The sequence below is a fragment of the Pleurodeles waltl genome, chromosome 1_2 (genome assembly GCF_031143425.1).
Source record: "Pleurodeles waltl isolate 20211129_DDA chromosome 1_2, aPleWal1.hap1.20221129, whole genome shotgun sequence".
NCBI classification, from domain to species: Eukaryota; Metazoa; Chordata; class Amphibia; order Caudata; family Salamandridae; genus Pleurodeles; species Pleurodeles waltl.
The window spans coordinates 108,939,318-108,960,281 of record NC_090437.1 but is presented as its reverse complement, the minus strand read 5'-3'; the positions used below and the strand labels follow the sequence as shown (position 1 = coordinate 108,960,281).

At 44.3% G+C, this 20,964-nt stretch overlaps 1 protein-coding gene across 1 annotated transcript in view; it reads left to right on the top strand.

Annotated features, from left to right (window-relative positions):
• The window catches only part of IDUA (alpha-L-iduronidase), a 1,520,091-nt gene that overhangs the window by 707,142 nt on the left and 791,985 nt on the right, over positions 1-20,964 (top strand). Inside the window, exon 6 of the mRNA XM_069236746.1 lies at positions 3,172-3,374. Coding sequence (XP_069092847.1) covers positions 3,172-3,374 — 203 coding nt within the window. The remainder of the gene's footprint in view (positions 1-3,171; positions 3,375-20,964) is intronic.

The window sequence follows — 20,964 nt, the reverse complement described above, 5'->3', positions numbered from 1 at the left end:
GCCCACTCTGTCTCACTCAGTCCCACTCATTCTCACTCGTTCTGAACTACTCAGTCTTACTGTGACTCAGTTTCACACACAGTAGCCCTCAGTTACATTCACTGTTATTCTACCTCACTTGCTTACATTCATTCTCACCTCACTTTGGCTCACCCACCTTACCACCCTTTCACTCAGCCATCCGTCCTTACACCCATCAAAGCACCCTTCATTCCATCCATCCATGCATCCCTCCATTTACCCTTTCAGACATCCATACTTTCACTCAATCATCCATCTATTCATCCATACATCCATTTACCCTGCCTTTCACTCATCCATCCATTCTTTTACTTATCCATCTTTACATTCATCCTTCAATCATCTATCCTTTCGCTCATCCATCCATACTTTCACTCCATCCATCATTCCACTCATCCATCCATCCGTTCACTCATTATTCCATCCATCCATTCACTCATACATCCCTCTATTTATCCTTTCACTCAGCCATCCATTCGTTCACTCACTCATCCATCTATTCATTCATCCATCCATCTATTCACCCATTTATTCATCCATCCATTCTTTCATCCAGACATCCATCTACCCTGACTTTCACTCATCCATCCATTGTTTTACTCATCCATACTTTTGCGCATCCAGTCATATTTTAATCCATCCATCCATCTACCCTTCCATTTATCCATCCATTCTTTCACTCATTCCACCACCAATTCATCCTTTCACTCATCATCCATCAAGCCATCCTTTCAATTAATCCATCCATCCACCCTCCCTTTCACTCATACACCCTCCCTGCCTTTCACTCTTCCATTCTTACATCCATCCTTTCAATCATTCATCCATGCATCTATCCATCCACAATTTCATCTTTCCATCCACCCATCCTTCCTTTTGCTCACTCACTCTCCCAAGTTAATTATGAGCCTTTGTCTGCAAAGCTGCAAACAGCAGAGGCCCCATCAAGAACCCCACCGTACTGTAGCTGCTAAAGGATGGGTGGACGATGCGCCTGATGCAGGCAGAAGCTTAACTGCACACTTACCTTTTAGTCCACTAGTGCAGCTGTTGTCTGCAGCTGGTTCAGTTCCTTCCTTCTCTTGGGCCTCTATGGAGTCCAGATAAGGAGCAAACTGTCATGCTCAGCTCGATAATGTTTTTTCCCAAAGTGAAACCAAATGCAGTAGTAATCACGTGTCATTGCCTGGAGAGCAGCCTCCTGCACCCCTCGTACAGCCTGCCCCTCTGTGTTGACCAACAAATTGTTGCCACCCACCCCCTTCTTGTCCTCATCGGCCTGCCCCACCCCAGCAATTGAAGTGAATAGAGCTTTGTAAATCCTCCGAGGGCCACTGTTCATGCGCAACAAAAGCAACCGGATCCATTGCTTTCTAATTCAGCACTCCCTCTCCGATGATGTCACTGCTGTAGCTTGTGCCGGGCAGGTCCAAGAAAACCTTGTCTGGCTGGCACTTGCGCAGTAGGACATCTGCAGGGTTCACCCAAGAGATTCAGAGCATGGTCTCAAAGCCTTGATTTATTTTTCAGCTACTCTGTATTAATTTCCTTGTTGTTGCCTGTCCCCGGACTGTGGAAGAGTAATGCTGCCTTTGCTAATGCACACAAGTCGCCCCTTGGGTTTCTTACAGCATCTCATATTCTAATAGCAGAAAGTATAACTCAATACATTCTGATGATGTCGGGTGATTGCCAGCGCCACTGTTATTCAGTAGTAACTGCAATTTTTGCAGATGAGGCAGACAATGGCAGCAGATATGGACATGGCCAGAATGCTGTCCTGCGCACTGGAGTGATGGGGAAATGAGGGTAATAAATTTGTCGCTCAGAACGCCGAGTAGCTAACTCTCTTGCTGGCGAAAATTAAGGCTAGTGGCAGTGGCATGTGGGGTTTCCCCTGTTGCTCCCCCTGTTAACACGGCTTCTTCCGAGCTATCATTCCTTGACCTCATTCCTCCTAAGACACCGAGAGCCTAGCCCTGGAGCACACCCTCAAAATTTTTAACAGAAAGAAGCAAGTAAGAATTGGGCGGGGGGGTGGGGGGGGGGTAAATCAATTCATAAGTGACTGGAGAAAGTTTATTATGCTTGGTCAAGTAGTCATTCCAAGACACCATTATAACCCTTTCTTTTGCACACCTTACCACTAGTCCCCCTTGTAGCCATTTAGAGAGCCCCGGAGATCAGGAAAATATTGAAACCCCTTATCAGCATCTTGGCAGATTCAGGTCACAGGAAGAGTAGCCTACATCAGTCTTAGAGCTACACAATTTACTGCGATGCATTGTGCTAATCCCCGACACCTCTGGTAGGTAGTCCGTTTCCGTTCTGTTTTTGCTTGATTATTGCTGACCAGTTCAGATGACAACCCTGTTCCCAGATAGCTCTCTTTGGTCTTCGACCTACCATTCTGTACTTTCATGTGCGTTCCTTGTTTTTGTGAGCAGTGTATGTTGTTCCTCCCACACTTGGAACTTTTGCACTGAAATAAAAAGTTTAATTTGACCTTGGAGAAACAACATCTGTCTGAAGGAATAAGTGAGTCAGGCTGCAGTGAGGTGCAAAGCTTCTCCGCCTCGTACTGCCATTGACTGTTCTGTATCATTTGTTCTGCACTGAAGTTACCCATCCCCCTTAGTTACCTCCCTAATCGCCTTAACTTCTGTCTGAATGGGTGGCAGAGTTTTAGCTCCAAAAATGGTCTCAGTTACTTAGTGTTTGCCTTCTCTTTTTTTTAATTTCTATCCAAAACCCAGTTTTCTTCTTTTTTCTTCACTGTCCACCACGTAGAAGGATTCTCGCCTCTATGAATTATCAAATTATGCATTTTACCTTGTATGTTTGAAATACACTTCTCTGTTTTGTCACTATCTTTCCGGGAGAGGGTTACATATTGCAAACAGAAATTGAAGCAATAGTAAACTTTTATTTTCTTGTTTTTAAAACTAGGTTCTTGTTCAAATAGATATTGCTGTTGACTGTACTCAGATATAGCTCAAAATGTTTGAGAGGTTTTTTTGCACATTACATTTTACATTTAATGTTTATGGGGTGCAAGTTTAGTGTGCCAAATTGCTATTTAACTTTGTAATCGTTTATTTAATTTTTGTGGCAGTAAAAACATTTATAGTTCTATGTTGTGTTGTACAGGCTTTCAAAATTATTATGATGCGTGTTCTGAAGGTTTAAAGGAAGCCAGTACCCTGTTGAAATTTGGAGGTCCAGGAGACTCTTGCCGACCATTACCCAAATCACCCATCTGTTGGAACCTTCTTAATCACTGCTACAATGGAACAAATTATTTCACTGGCGAAATTGGTGTACGATTGGACTTCATAGCCCTACATAAAAAGGTATGTTTTTGTGTTGAGCAGCGATTATAATAATTCAGAGTTTGCAATCTTTATCAGCACATTCATCATAGCATTTTAAAAGACAGTTGATATTTCAATTAATATTTTAATATTGTATTTGGACACCCTAGCCCTCAATGTCTTTTTCATATCTGGGCTCAAAAGGGTGGTTACATTGTGTGGTCAAAGGGTGATGTTTATCAAAATGGGCTAAAGATGCTATTGATTGCTTTCACTGCAACGTGGGAGGTTTGGAATGGATTGTGAAGTAGGAATGTGGAATGTATTGTGAAGTAGGGATGTACAGGAAGGGTGCAGAGGAGAACTGTGTTGCTGCTGAGGGACTCGTTGTCCCAACATTCCATTGAGCCTAGGCTGACCCTGTTTTCCCCATGTCAGACGCTTCAAATTGCCCTCCCACGGTGCAGGACATACAGGGAAAGTGCAGAGAAGAACTATGTTGCTGCCGTGGGACTTTGTGTCACTACATTGCAGTGAGTCAAGGAAGAGTGGCTGAGCCTGCTTCCCCCGCACACTTGAAAGCGTCCTTCCACCTCCCTTGGTGCAGGATGTGCCCGGGCAAAGTCCCGCCCAAGGGCTCACCCGTGTGCGCCTGTCTGCAGCCATTTGAGGCTGGGTAGGGCCACCCTTCTTTGGTGTGATCATCTCGTGCCTCAACAAAAGTACGAAGCTTGTTGTGTTCTTGAGTCAGCAAGGCAAGGCCTGTCCTTCTACATGACCATGGATAAAAGGAAACTCACCCAAGGCCTAGGTGGGAAATGGACATTGGGCCTAAAGTCAGTTAACCCTATTACCAACTATTTAACAGATGCCTTTGGACTGATTGAGAATGAAATAATCAATGTAGAGGAAAAGTTAGCCGAGACCAAGCAAGGGACAAAGGCTGTATCTGGGAGTGGAACTGTAGAGACACAAAGTGCCACAACTCCAGTTATGGTAGGTCCACGACCCTCCTTGTAAGTGCAAACCCAGGAATGTCAACCCATGCCCCCTATGTTTCAGATCAGCTGCTCGAAAATTCAAAACTTTCAGAAACCCCGAATCCGATTCCCCCACCATCCAAAAAGAGCAAGCAATCCGAGAAGGCACCAAGCCGCATAGTATCACTAAAAAACCTCCCGGGGCATCTAGAGCCAGCACGCTCAAAAACGGTGACCACGACAAGGGCTTGAAAAAGCAACAGAATTCATATACCCATAAAGCATTGTAACATTACTGAAAAAACTAAATAAGTTGTAATCTATTGAATATAAGGTTTTGAAGGAACTTAACGAGATCAAAGAGAGGGTCACTGCAGCAGAGAGAAACCGTAATGTTGTTCCAAGCTGGTACTGACCCTACTCCCTATTTTGCAACATCGCAAGCAGTATCAATGGCACCGGGAAGGAAAGATTGTTGCTGTACCCCTAGCCCATTTATAGGCTACCAAATTACATTCAAAGATCTCAGGGCTGGCCAGTAACATTTGAACAGGACAAATCCAGGATAAACAACCGGGTGATAATTGGCAACAGATCCGCCCCCCTCTCAAGTCTTGAAAATCAAGATTGATGCCAGGGGAATAACAAAGAGAGGAGTGATGTTAGCCTGGGGGCTGACATAAAAAAGGGAAAGGGGGCACACAAGCCTATAGCAAGGACCTTGGGTCCTACCCTGATGTTAACCCTCAGATCCTGGAACACTGCAGGAGTGGAAAAAAAACTGGATAACAATGATTGGTTAAATTATATCCTCTCCGCCGAACTTTAGTTTTTACAGTTAATGGCTATGTCGCAGTCATTACCCCAGCTACTCCCTCAGCTTATGCGTGAGGAAAGGGCGACTTAACCATATTGGTTTCAACTCTAGCTCCTGTGACCATAAAGAATATTTTTACTAATTCTTCCTTTTTCCAACTGGTGCTCTTACAGACCGATAGAAGAATATTTATCGTTTTGATATATTTTTATTATAACATTTTTTAATGGCAAACATGAGGTTGTCGTGGTGCTTGACAAAGAACTAGCGCAACTCTTTTTAGTTAGCTAGTTGTGGATGCTATCTGTTTTAGTGACCACTTCCCACTCACGCTAACCTTGTTATTACCAACTCAGTCCTATGAAGCACCCCAAATGGCTGCCTATATGGATTTTGCAAGGAAAAATGAGGTCAGTTTGAAATGGTCAGGGGTTAATGAACCAGATCTCACACCTACAGCTCGGTTAGCCGTCCCCTTGGCAACCACTGGCCTGCCTACTAAACTGGTCGCCCCAGTTTACTTTGGTGTAAGCCTAGAACCGACCTAGCCTCAAGCCCTCATGTATATTTAAATGTGTGGCGAGGACAGCACAAACACATAATGTTATTCTACAGTCCTCGCAGCAGTATGATGTACAAGATGAGCACATCTTCCAAGAACATGGAATGGTTTATATAGAGGGGAAACACTGAGTAACAGCAGCCCAGTTACCAACAATAAATATATAAAATAAATACACAATGCTAAAATTAGTTATTATGGCGCTTGCTGCTTGTGCATAAGATTAATATCAGAGGATTGGTTTCTAGAGCTTAGACTCTGCATTCCAACCAGACGTCAACATTGTTTTTACTGCTAAGGCAATGGAGTGCATAGGGTGCTCTGTAGATATTTTTAAACACATTGACAAGTCATAACCTCAAGAGCTCTTACAGGCACATGTCTTCTTGTCGCTTGTTGCAAAGGTGGGAGCACTTAAGTCATACACCTTTGCAAGTAGTATGCAGACTGTCTAACTTTGATTATTAAATAAACAAAAACATGGTGTCCCTGCGCAGCTGTTAAACTGAATAAACCATCATTTCCCTGTGGCATTCCACTGCACAGACCACGTCTGCTGGCAGGATGGTTAAGTCCAGTGAGCTGTGCCTCTAAAACACAGCTGTATAGGTCACAGGTGGGAATCCTTGCGAGGCCAAATCAGTTGTTCATCCTTCTGAGTTGAGAGTTTGGGGAAGCTGGAGCTAGGCTCTGTGTGGCAGGACCAGCAAACCATAAATAAACAAATGAGTAACACAGCTTGGAGGAGGGACGAAAGTCTTAGAATGTACAGCAGATGTGACCAGATAAGATTTACAGCCCTGTTTCCAGCAGAGCTCAGAAAGAAGAGCACTCCTCTCTAGTGCTCCAGATGAAAGATTAAAGTAGTTCCTGAACACATCTTAAAGTGGTGAGCAGTGTATTTATATAGTAGTTTGTCCGCTCTTTTGGGATGAGACAAAAAAGAAACAGGGTGGGACAAAGAGGAAGATTACCCAGTAGCAAGCAAGGATACTGGGATGCACAAATACAAATGACTGGGTGAAAGTGGGTGGGGCTAAACCTCACAAACCATCTACAACAGGTCGCTAAGCAACAGCACCAGGGCTGTCTAGGCTCTAACTAAAAAGTATTTCTATTGAGAGCCTGGGTTAGGATTCTAAAGTATAGCAAAATAAAACTCAAAGTGATCTTTGCCAACAAGCAAGCCATAGAAAGAGAAAATAGGGAAAGGTAAAAATCAACAGTAACTAGATATCTGGCCGGGCCTGAACATCAGGAGTTGCAAGGTTATTTTGTGATGGTAACAGATACACAAAAACATTTCTGACTCACAAGACTACAGCTAGGCATTTTACATCACCTCGTGGTAATCCCGAAAAGAGAGGTGTGGCCCAAAGAACTCCCCAAGTGTCCATGTAATGGGAAATCTATGCAATCTACTACTCTCTTTAGCCTGTTTTGTGAAATTCATAGTGCTATTAGAAAGCACTTTTTACGTTCTGATTTTTTTTAGCAAAGAGGTCTTCATCATATCAGGAAGCCTATAAATTCTTTTGTAAGCTTGAGACAGATTTTATCTGCTATGCGATTTCCTCTTTCATTAAGTGTGCCATTATTCAGAGGTAATCATTAACATTGTACGATATTCTGGTATATGAAAGATACTAAAGAGATTGTAGTTGTATTTGGCTGTTAATGTGATTGTAATTATTCTCTATGTATTTTAAGATTCCAATCATCATTGGTGGTGGCATCAAGGATTCACTATGCAATGTCACATGTTTGATTATTTGTATGCCCTACAGACTCTAAAGACCCAACTCCATGGAATAAGGTATACAATTTTTTTTTTAAAAGAACTCTGAATCACTCAGAAAGGGGACGTGAGCGAGTGCCAATCAATTTGAAGAACACTGTGTTTTAAGCAAAAAGAAAATTCCCAGATTTAATTATCTTTTCCTTCTAATCCATACTCCACACTGATTCTTTATGTGAATCCTTCCCAAAGCTGACATTAAAATGAGGGGGCTAAGTGAAGGTAACAATACTATCACACAAGAAAGCTCTTAAGACCGTCTTACCAAACTGTGACTCACCTCTCAAGTGAGCATGCAAACAGCTGTGTTTCAAAAAAGAGCGCAGATAAGACCAAGTAGCCTCTTAGCAAATTGCCTTAATCAGAGCACCCCTTAGCAAGGCAAAAGTAGCAGCCTTGTCTCTGGCTTTAAAACTAGATTGTGGGTCTTTAGTGGCAAGTTTGTAAAAAAAAAAAAAAAAAAAAAACTTGAACCCTTTTGGAAATCGATCTCAAAACGGTTTACTTTCTGAAAGCCGTACTCCTCATATACTATGAGGAAATTATCAGAACATTTATAATGTACTGTAACCTCCTTTCCACTGTGAACCCAGGCACTGAGACCCTCCACTTCAGACACTTCATGCTGTCTCAACTCTCAAGGGGAGTGACTGTTGCTCCCCCACAGAGGATGCCTGTAACCTCCCTCAGGCAGATGGCTTTACCAAAACCTTCTCAAGAAGAATCCTTTTCTCGTCTCAGGAGGAATTGTACTCTCAAGGGACCAGGCTACCCTCCCCCCGTAAAGAAAAAGGTTCATAATAGTCAGGATACAAAGTTATGACAACTGCTTACATGAGAGGCTGACACCAAGAGAGAGATATGGGATGTTTAGCAGCAGTCAGCATAACACCTTACATGTTTGTTTGGATTTGTTCTGAAATACAAGGCTAAAATATGGGATTTTAAACAAAGGAAAGCAAAGAGTGCATGTGCATACACTTTATTTGTCCATCATCAACTGTTATCTTGAGTTAGGAAGCAAGGCATCTTGATTGTATGTACTCCTGTATCACCTGCAAATTGTAGGAAGTACAACTTGGTTAGGAAAAAAAGAGTAAAGATCACAAGGCCTGTGGAAGGGGGAAGGAGGAGATAATAACAAGACCTGTGGAAGAGGGAGGATTAAGGAGTGAAGATGGTGGTTGCTTGGTCCAGTTCACTATGGCACATCCAGGGATGGTCTGCCAAAGCACATTCCATAGCAGATGAGAAAGGGGAGAAATAAGATGTGCCTTCTACTGCACTGAGAGATGTTAGAAATGGGGTCAGTAGTTTACAGAGGTATTCACCTTTGTCCAAATAGGGACCACAATCCTAGTCAGGATAAGTCGCACACAATCCAAATTATCCTGTGCCCACCCTCTGGTAGCTTGGCACTGGGCAGTCAGACTTAACTTAGAAGGTAATGTGTGAAGTATTTGTGCAATAAATCATACAGCAACACAGTGAAAACACCACAAAAATACGCCACACAGGTTTAGAAAAATATAAGATATTTATCTGGTTAAAATAAGGTCTAAGGGCCAGATGTATGAAAAAAAACCTTTGCGAATTGCAAATAGCAATTTTTAAGAAATCGCTATTTCTGAGTCGCAATATTCAATGTAACATAATTGCGAATCGGAATTAGCGATTTCTTAAAAATCGCTAATGCAATTTGCGAGGCCCAAATACCGAATCGCAAACAATTTGCGATTCAGTATTTGAAAATCGCAAATTGCGAAAACGCACACCTGGCAGAGCCTAATGACATTACAGACAAGAAGTGAGTCATCCCAGGCAGTTTGCAGGTGCCACACCCAAAGGAGCAGTGAGAGAGACACAGCAAAGCCCCAGGGAGCAAGTCTGTGAGCAAGGCAGGACTTCACATCAGCATGGCCAATTCTGCAAATGTAAAGGAGAAGGGAGAGAGGAAGAGAAAACTGAAGTTCAGTGAGCAGGAACTGGAGGTGCTCACTGAGGAAGTGGTGAGGAGCCATGACCGGCTGTACGGGAAGAACTCACTCCAGGTCCCAGAGAGTGAGAAGCGCAAACTCTGGGTGGACATACAAACCAAAGTCTGCTCAGTGGGGGTTGCGCAGCGCTCAGTGGAGGAGATTAGAAAGAGGTGGTACGACCTTCGTTCCTGTGCCAAGGAGAGGGTGGCCAGAAGACTACAGGAGGCAAGGAGCATAGGAGGCAGACCATACACCGAGACACTGTCCACCCCCATGGAAGACCTAGTGGAGTCGACACTCCTCCCAGAAGCTGTCAGAGGGGTCACTGACATAGACACATCTGGCACACCAAGCACCAGTAAAGGTAAGTGCAATAATGAAATGTAAAAGTAGTCCATTCCACATCTTAAAAGCAGCACAACAATGCCTTATGGGAGTGGTAGTCCACAACCCATAGCTGAAAGTAGCACATAGAATGTAATTAAGTAGAGCGACACCCAGAAGAACACAACACCAACTACATAGTGATATGATGTAACTGTACATTTATTACCATTGTGCAGCATTTGGTGATACATACATAAATGAAATGCTGCACATTGTTGTTGCAGATGGCCCAGGCCCAGCAGCATCAGCATGTGCCGTTGTGGGGGATGCTGACACACAGCCTCCATCAGACTCCAACACCAGTGAGTCAGTGAATATTGCGGCAATCAGACGCAGGACAAGGGCTGTACCTCTCCCAGATTTGAGCCAGGACTCAGATGACATGCGGGATGAAGGCCACACTCCATCCCCAGAAGCCAGATCCACCGTAATGCAGGAGTCCCAGCCCCAGCGTCACTCAACACCCCGCAGGAGGCCTCAGTATGCAGGCACACAGCACGTGGAAGCAGGTGAGGGCCCATCATTCTTCGGTGGCCTGGAATCCTCTATGCTTAAACTGCAGCGTCTGCAAAATAAGAAGATGACAGCAGTGCATAGGAGGATGCAGGCACACAATGCCAACATGGGGGTGCTGCATAGGCAGTTGGAGTGCCTTAATTCAAACATTTGCAAGCTGCATTAGGGACAGATCACAGCTGCCGAGAACACCAGGGAACTGACCAATGCAGCGAAGGAACTCTGCACAGAGATAAGTCATGAGAGAGTTAGTCACCGCAGGCATGAGAGGCGATTCATGGGGATGTTTAGTGGATTCTGTAGATCTGTCAATCGCCTAGCAACATCACGGCCCTCATATTGCGGCGTGCAGTGGCCGCACAGGTGGAGGCAGCGCACAGCAGTCGGGATGTAGCCCAGGGACTGGTCCAAATAACAAATGTTCTGGATACTATGCTGGGTAACCGCAGTGCTACACCCAGTGAACTTGGACTAGGGGAGACTGAGGACTCATCTAGCCTCAGCAGCCTTGCAGTGCCCACAACAGATCCTAGGCATCGCAGTGCAAGGCACAGCACTGCCACTGAGGCAGATACCAGAGGTGCCGGCGAGGCCACTGCGCACTCGAGTGGCTTGCGTGGCCGTAAAAAGTGACTTTGATGGCCACAGGGGACGACTGCATATTTTGTTTTACAGTGAACTATGAATACAATAGTGAGACACTGTTAATGGTTCTTTTATGACACGTGTTTATTTATTTTTTACTAGTGACAATTATGTTACCTGAAGTTAAGGTAATAAAGGTACTAACTACCAGAACACCTGTCATTGAAGTTGTGTTGTTATTACTTACATCTGAAATGGTTGTGTGTGATGTCAGCACGCCTTTGCCTGCCCTCTGCTGCACTGGTCCTGTCTGCTGGCTGTAGGGGGGGTATGGGATCATCATCCCCATCTGAGTCTGGATCAGATATTTACACAGGTATGCCTCTGGTGGTAGCTATATTGTGCAGGATCGCGCATGTGGACACTATTCTACAGGTTGTGTCCGGGCTGTACTGTAGTGCCCCTCCACTTTTGTGGATGCACCGGAAGCGACTCTTCAGAAGGCCAAAGATGCGCTCCACCACATTGCGGGTTGCCCTGTGTGCTGAATTGTATCTCCGTTCTGCTGGTGTTGTAGGATTTAGGTAGGGCGTCATCATGTAGGTGCTGTCTCCAGGAATGAACAGAGGGTATAATGACTAAGTGAACCATCTGACGTCACAACACCATCAATGCACCAGTGTACAGAGGGACAATACCTAGGAGATATGCTTCACCAAACTCCCCAGCTAGCAGTCTTGTGTGAATCCCGCTGTGGCGAAAGATGTACGAATCATGTGTGCTCCATGGGTACCTGGCCACGAGATCAGTTATGATGTAGGAGACATTGCATATCACCTGTATATTCATGGAATGATGGTATTTACGATTGCGGTACACATACTCTGTGGCTGATTGTGGACAGATTGCAACATGTGTCCCATCTATGGAACCTAGGACGTGGGGGAACTGCGCTATCTGGTAGAAATCAATTTTTGTCTGCTGTATTTCCTGTGGGGCGTGGGGGAATCTGATTTACTGGTGTATCCTACTCAGCATGGCGTTGAGAAATGCATTGAAAAATCTAGAGAGGGCACTCTGTGATACTCCTCCAGCTGCTGCTATGACCCCTTGATAGCTCCCTGAGGCAAGTAGGTGCAGGGAGCATAATACCTGCACATGGGTGGGTATGCTATTAGTCCTATGTGTTGTGCGCTGCAGTATGGGTTGTAGCTCAGCTAACTGGGCAAGTATCATGGCTGAGTTAAACCTGTACTTATCATATATCTCCTCCTCAGTCTGGTCAAAAAGGGTAATGCGCACTCTGAAAATGCGCTCCTGTCTCCTCCTCCCTCTCCTCAAACCTGCCAAGATCCTCATTCTCCTCACCACTACGTAGAGTGCAGCCATTGTGGAAAAGAGTCTGAGGCATTCTTGGCCTCTTTATATAGGTTGCACCTGGTTACCACCTGGTTTCACTCCGTGGTAATTTTCATGGCCAAAAGGCCATTCTGCGAAAATTAGCAATTTGAGAATTTTTGATGCATCGAGTTGCGACATGGTTTTGCATGTTGCATTTTGCGTCTCGCAGTTTTCGACGTGAAATACCAGATCTGTATTTGCGAGTCGCTATTGCGACTCGCAATTTGCGAAATGCTAATAGCGATTCAGTATTTCACGTCGCAAATTGCGACACGCGAAATGCGACACGCAAAACCATGTCTCTTTGCAAAAAATCACAAATTTTGCGATTCCTTGTTTTTGGCTTGCGAATGCCTTTCATGCATCGCAGACCACGTTTTTGCATTCACAAACAGCCAAATTCTGCGATTTGCACCGTTTGCGAATGCAAAAAGCTTTCATACATCTGGCCCTAAATGATAAAGATTCAATAAGCACAAATTGAGATATCACTTTTGCAAGATTAAAAAGAATCTTAAAACTTAGAAATCAACAGTTGTCTCTTGTTTGCACAAAGTAGCTGGTTTGTGTAAAAAATAACACGCACGAAGACCGCAGAGGAGATGCGTGGAAAAATAGGGTGTGTGTCAGAATTTCCAGCATGGCACAGACAATGCGTTGTTTCTTTCCACGCTGCCAGGGGCACTGCGTTGATGTCTGGCGCACAGTCTTGATTCCTCACCGCGATGCGGGGATCTTTTTGACGCCAAGAACGATGCGTGGAAATCCTGGGTATGCAGGACGAAGTCACAGGCGCTGCGTCAAATTTTCTGTTGTATGGCAGACGCTGCATCGATCCTTCACTCAGTAAGTCGGGTTGCGTCATTCTGGTTCAGCTGTGCGTTGATCTGGTACGGCTGTGCATCAAATTTCTGGCCGCAAGGCAGGTGCTGCGTCGATTCTTCACTCAGGAAGACGGTCTGCATCGTTTCAGTTCAGCTCTGCCACGATTTCTCGGTCGCACCACGGCTGTGCGTTGTTTCCGGCAGGCTGTTTCCGACACAAAAGGAGTTTCTTGAAGAGATTAAATCTTTTTGTCCCTGAGACTTCAAAAACAGGAGGCATGCTCAATCCAAGCAGGGCAACAGCAGTCCTTCTTAGCAAAGCAGTCCAGATGAGTTATTTGGGCAGCCAGACAGTTCCTCTTGACAGGATGCAAGTTAAGGTCCAGAAGTGTCTGATTTGTTGGGGTCAGAGACCCAGTTTATATAGCCCAAAATGCCTTTGAAGTGGGGGAGACTTCAAAGAGTGTTTATGAAGTACACAAGGTCCCCTTTCAATACAATTCTGTTTACCAGGGTCCCAGTAGGTCCATTGTGTGAGGGCAGGCCACTAGCCTTTAAAATGTGTCAGGCCCTCCACCCTTCCAGCCCAGGAAGACCCATTCACTATGCAGATGAGCGCAGGTGTGACTGAGTATGCTGTATTTGTGGTTGCCTGGGTGAAATGCACAAGGGAGCTGTCAACCAACCCTGCCCAGACGTGGATTGGAGAAAGGCTGTAAGGCACAGATGGATTTTAAGTGCAGAGAAATGCTCACTTTCTAAAAGTGGTATTTCTAGAATAGTAATATAAAATCCATCCTCACCAATAAGCAGGATTTTCTATTACCGTTCTGGTCATACTAAATATGACCTGATTACCACTTTTTTAAATCAGAATCTACTACTCAAACAGTATATGGGGGTAGCCCTAATGCCATTCTATGAGAGGAGCAGGCCTCACAGTAGTGGAAAACGAATTGAGGAGTTTTCCACTACCAGTACATGTAAAACACACATGTACATGTCCTGCCGTTTACCTACATAGCACCATGCCCTATGGGTTACATAGGGCCTACATTAGGGGTGACGTATATGTAGAAAGAGGGGAGTTAAAGGGTTGGCAAGTACTTTTAAATGCCAAGTCAAAGTGGCAGTGACACTGCACACACAGGCCTTGCAAGGGAAGGCCTGAGACATGGTTAAGGGGCTACTTATGTGGGTGGCATAACCAGTGCTGCAGGCCCACTAGTAGCATCCAGTTTACAGGACCTGGGCACATGTAGTGCACTTTACTAGGGACTTGCAAGTAAATCAAATATGCCAATTGGGAATAAACCATTGTCACCATGCTTAAGGGAGAGCGCATATGCACTTTAGCACTGGTTAGCAGTGGTAAAGTGCGCAGAGTCCTAAAACCAGTGCCAGAAAAGTGGAGGGAGGCAGGCAAAAAGTTGGGGGATGACCATCCTAAGGCTGTCAGGTCCAAAACGAGAGGACAATGCTGTAGAACATTTTAAGGTCAAGGTGGTAATTTCAGAAATCCAAAGCTTGATATATGATTATACACTTATAGGTAATACAGTGATATATATATATATATCTCATAGCGGCGGTGGCCCCAGATCTAACTGTCCCTGTGCATATACCCCAGGGCCGGCTCCTGCTGCCTCCTGAGGTGCCCACCCTAAGGAAGTAGCTGTTTACTTTTGCCAAGTGAAAGCAAACACGCCACTTCCAGCAAGTGGGAGCTGAGAAAAGGTTCCCAGTTGCTGGAAGCAGAGTTTTCTTCTCTTTCCCTACCCGCTAACATGCCAGGCCCTGGGGATCCTGTGCCAAGATAGGCCTTGGGAGGGGGTCGCGTGCCCCCCTTCTCCCCACCTCAAAAAATATGTAGGCCGGGGCATGGGGTCCCCAGGACAGAGATCAGCCTGGTGAGGGGGGCCACGCACCCCCCTCCTTAAAAGAAATAATAATGTTTAGGCCAGGCATGGGGTCCCTTAGGCCGAGATCAGCCCTGAGGAGGAACCACATATCTCCCTTAATGTACTACTCCGAAAATTGAGCCTTATCTACTAAATGCTTCACAGCATTATTATAGATTTTATTTGATGAGGTTTCGGTTGGGTATGGCTCAATTATTGGTTGCTTACCCATTGAAGGCATATACCTCTAGGGATTTATTACCCTGCCCATGTGATTCTCAGACAGCGCAAAAGTGATTGCATATGTTTCTATTCTGTGAATTATATAATGACCAGAGAAGGGCCTTTTTAATCCCATTACTTAGGTCACTAAACATCAGGACGTGTATGGAAGTAATTCATTATTTACAGCTATTACAAACCAATATGGTCTATGCTGCTCAATATCGTTTTATTATGTCAGCTGTAAAAGAGAGAACGGTAGGGAAGTGAATTATAAATGTATAGAACTATTTGTTAGCTCACATTGTCAAATTAAATATAATTTTAATGGATAATCTTAGTAATATCATGTGATTTTAATTAACATTTTTAACTTTTTAATTATGCTGATTTTAATTGGATTTTAATTTGCCTAATTAAGTTATTTAAGTTATTTAATGTAATGTTTTGTATGTGTACTCTTTTATGGATTATTATCAAAATCTGAATCAAGATTTCTTTCACTGACTGACTACTTGACTTAAAACCCATAGAAATTAACTTACAAAAACAATGCTTACAGGGATGTTATAGTTAGGCTCACATTTTAAACATACCAAACCATAGAAATTCACCTGTTGTAGTTAGTCTCAAGTAACCATAACTCGTGCCCTAAGGTAACAATAACTTGCACCCTCGCCATACACTGCTAATTACCCCACAAAGTACGGCACTCAGGGCATCTTTGATAAAATCATTGATAATAGCAATGTAAGATTTGCAGTAACGTTTTTGACAAAACAATTGTGCGTGGCAGGGGCGCAAGTTATAGTTACCTTAGGGCACGAGTTGTAATTACTTGAGATAAATTTATAACAGGTGAATTTCAATATATTGGTACGTTTAAGATGTGAGCCTAACTATAACGTCCCTGCAACCGTTTGTTTTTTAACTGAGTATATAAATATATATACATATACATACACACGCACACAATTCTTGCGCTGAACGGCTCAGTTAGAAAGAGATAATGAATAATATGCTTCCTCCTTATGGCTGACCTTATGAAATCATTCCTCTTTTAATTACAGTGTAACATTATTCTTAGAAGGTTCAATCAAAAACAAAATAGCAATGCTTAAAACTCACATACCATCTGAGCAGAAGTAATAGCCTATAAAAACACTATCTGACAATAAATGCTCCACCGGACAAGAGTGAATAGACGTAAATTGATTCCGCCTTAGAAGAATGAATATCTAATCATCTACTATGACGGTACCAGAAAAAGAACTGGAAAAAAACGTATTCTCTAACTTTTTAGAAATCTTAACACCAAAAGTTACTTAAACAGGCGGGCATAGCCTGTGAGAAAAAAAACCAAAGTCACTTGGATGCCAAATACTCATTCTCAGCGTCTAAACTGAGACCTTTCTCTGCCAGGCAGATATAAACTCAAGAGAGTGGGTTGTTACTTAAGGCCAAGGGTCCAAACCCTTTTGACTGCATCATTTAAAAGAAAATCTTTTTATTGTGTTTTTGTACTGGGCGAAAAGAATAAAACCAGAATAACAACTTGTCACCGGCAAGACACACAATTCCTATTACAGAAGACCTTGAGGATTCAAGTAAGCAGACACAATACAACCTTTCAAATCAGCCCAGATCCCTGTATTACACCCATTGACCCTATACATTTTAAAATTCCTTGGGACAGCCCCTGGCCTTATACTCCATATGCTCAGCCTGCATGCACCAGTCCAGTCCCTCCTGTTACTGAAACAAGGAGGGTGGTTCCCTTCTACACATCGAGCTATTTCCCTTCTGGACATTGCAGAACAAGACAGTGTATAAGGGTAAAGCTTATTGCCCCATATCCCGAGGGCAGTTAATTTCTGAGTTAGGTCGACCTGCTCTTTGGTAACCTCTGAGAGGCACCAACCCACCCATGTCTGAAATCCCTGTATCGTAGGCCACTCCCAGATAGTGTGTAGCAATGTTCCACACTGGTGCAATAACCTGAAGCCTGACTGAATGGCGACTTTCCGTGCATAATGGAGTGCCTCCCCCAGTTCTTGTCTGTCATTATTCTCAACTCCCCGTCCCATGTAACCCATTGAGGGATGGCTGAGAGTTGTTGACCAATATCCGGTAAAATTTGCAAAAAGTTAGATAATGTCCTACCTCTCCGATCCCCAATGCAGCCCCCGCAACTAGGAATCCACCCGTACCTAGCAAGCCAAGGACTCTACGGCTAGGGCGGACAACAAAGGGGTAAGTGGGCATCCCTGTCACATCACTATCCTCAAAGCAAACTCCTTACAGGCATCCATTCACCTGCAGCCGAGCCACCGGCCTCATGTATAGAAGACCTTTCTAAAAAATGTACTCTCTACCGAAGCCCATCCTGCACAGCACCTTGATCAGGAATCACCAATCTGACAAATTAAAGGCCTTTTTGGCATCTAGGGATAGCAGTATTTCAGGTTCACCCCACGTTCGCCTTCTCACCAGGCGTCCATAGAATTGTTGTACGTTGTGATAAGTGGCTCACATGGGTATAAATCACAACTGGTTAGGAGCCACCAGTTTGTCATTCACCTGTATGATGTGGTTAGCTAACACATTGGCCAGGATTTTCAATTCTGTTTTTCAATTCTGTTTTTAATAGGGTAATCAGCCTGTGAGAGGCACATTGGTCTAGTGGCCATCCCTCCCTCTGGTTAAGGACAGTAGTAGTCATCCTTAGTTCCTGGGACAATCACCCCTTCCCCTGGCTTCTTACAGCATTTTGTGTAACGGGTCACATATTAGTGTCCTAACGCAATGGAAAAATGTGGCGGTGGGGGAGCGATTATGCCTGGGAGTTTTCAACATGTGGAGCAGGTGCATGGCATCCCTGATCTCATTGGTGCTGACCTTCCCTGTCAAGTGCCACCTAATCCTCTCTCAATCCAGAACCAGGGTAGCCAGGCCCCTCACAATCCACCAGAGTTTGTCGCACCGCACTTAAGTCCTGGGGCTATTAAACTCCTCAAGGTGAGCTGCAAAGGCCCCTGAGAACGCTGCGGACTGCGCCAACACCCCCTCTCTGTTTACCATTTGGCGTATCCAGCGTTTCCCTTCTTCTATTTTCCCTGAACATGCCAACAAATTACCAGCTTTATTGCCCATCACGTATAATTTATGTTGTTTGGTCTAGTAGTGGATTTTCACCTCGTCCTCCACCAAGCATCTATACTCTCCCCTAGTGATGGCAATGCATTTTAGTAGTTTTGGACAAGGTTGGAGCATGTATTCCCCCCCTCACTTCTGACAATATGGCCTCCAATTTGGTTACCTCCCTTCTTTTGCTTTGTAATATGGAATGTCAGGCCCCTCTAATTACTGTTTAATAGGCCTCTTAGGTCACCACCTCAGATGACACATATCCCATTTTCTCCCTGAAATAGAATCCTTTGTTGATTGTCAACATTCAATTAGATCCAGTTGCCCAGCTTCCAGTCACTTTGCCTGACCCCTCGGGAACTGTCATCCCCAAGCATGTAGAAATTGGGGAATGATTGGCGATCCTCATTGGCAGGTAGCTAGTATCACAATATTGACCCCCCTGGTGTTGCAGGACCAGGAGATAATCCTATCTGAACATAGATCTAGCTGATCCAGGTGCATATGAGTATTGATGCTCTTCCGGGAATGTTTCCCCATATGTCAAGCAGGTCTATGGCCTTCACAAATGTATGTAGTTGTGTATAGCTTCCTGGGTGTTGCACGCCACTAGTAAGCCTGTCTAACCCGTAGATCATGGTGAGGTTTAGATCACCGCTTATGGTGGTAGACTGAGGGGCCTGCACCAGCCTTGTCCCCCTAATCTGGAACATAAAGGACTGGAGACAAGAGGCACTGACTACTACCTTTCCCGGTCCACACTCTCAAAAGTGCTACATAGCACTCTCTGGGGTTAGTCCACGTGTGTAAGACCTTGAGCAGGAGAGACCTCTTTAACAGTATGGCCTCACCTCTGGAGCCTATGGTGAATTGTGACTGTACTATAAATGGAAACCCACGTCTCCCTAGGAAGATGCAGTTGTTGCCCACCAAGTGGGTCTCTTTGAGAAGTACTAACGTCTGGTTTGTATCTAATCAGGAAACGGGATGCCACCCCTCTCTTCGCCATGCTTCCAAGCCCATTTACATTCCAGGAACTGAGGTTAAGACCACGACCAGTTGTCAGGCCCATTTTCATTTACAGTCCCCAGGGTCAATGTGCTGTCCTATGATTGCTCTAATGTGCTTAAACCACATTTGTGTCTGAAGTGTCAAACTACCCCATCCAACTACCTCCACCCTACTGCCTCAGGGTGCATGTGTGGAACTACCCACCTCTCCAGTGCCTGTGGTGTCTGTTCCCTCCCATACCCAACATAAAATCTGTGTTAGACTATAGTCTCCACTAGACTTGGACCCCTGTTTCTGGGAGCGGACTAGCTGCTCAGAGTCTGATGTGATATTTTAGAGAGGACACGCACCCCAGGAGGGTTTGTTTCTGACCCAACAGTCGGTGACTATACAAATTGGCTAAAGACAGCTATTGATAAGGTAACATCACACAAAAACCTCTAAAAACTATATAAGTAGGCCATCAGCACCATGGATAACTTCAGAGCTTAGGGAATTAAAACCTAAAATGTAGGCGACAGGAACAAAAATGGAGGTAAAACTATTCTGGGGATGAAAAAGTAAAATATTAGACACTCCTTCATAGGTATAAAAATCAGATAGTTAAGGATAAGAACCAATTACTTCTCAGAAAAGATTTTATTAGCAAAGAATTATTCAAGAGAACATTTTAAATCAGTATGAATGCTGTCCACCAATGCTGTCCTCCTCTTCAGCAAACTGTATGGTACTGCCCAGTTAGGATCCCAGTCAGGATCTTTGTGACAAATTAGCTGCTTTCTTTAAAGATAAAGTGGAGGACATTTATTGTAAATGAAACAATAGTGTTAGGAAGTTTTCCCGGATCTTGAATATTTCCACTGCCCGGTTGAATGATGCTCCCACCAACTTCCTTCCTTTAACAGAAGTCCACGTGCTGGAGATGACAGGTCAAATTAAATCTGGAACACCTTCTGATCCCTGTCCTCCACGTCATTCATAAAATTGCAGGTACGATTGTGCCTTCCTTGACAATGCTACATAACTCCATTTTGGACTGGATGAATAGCAACAGTCTTATGTTGAACTCTGATAAAATGGGAGTCTTGTTTTTTGGCAAAGATACATATTTCTGGGATCACTCCTGGTGGCCACAATCACTTGGCCCTCTTCCATTTCCAGTGTCTTTGGTTAGAAATCTAGGTCTACTTGTTGATGTTGGTTAGTCTTTTAGTGCACAGGCTAATAAATTGGCTTAATCCTGGTATTATTTGCTTTGTGTCCTTAAAAAGGTCTTGACTTTTATTCCATATGATTTACAAAGATCAGTGGTTACTTCTTTGATTTTATCAATGCAGTAGTGTGGCTGCCATCTTGAGTCTACGGCCCACCGCACCTGTCAGAAACAAACAGGATAAATAGAGCTGCTCTGGAAGCTGAAAGCTTCACTGATTGCTCCCCCTTCCTGTCCAGGACACGCAGGCACTAGCGCCAGCTGTGGCAGCACCGGACGAGCACCA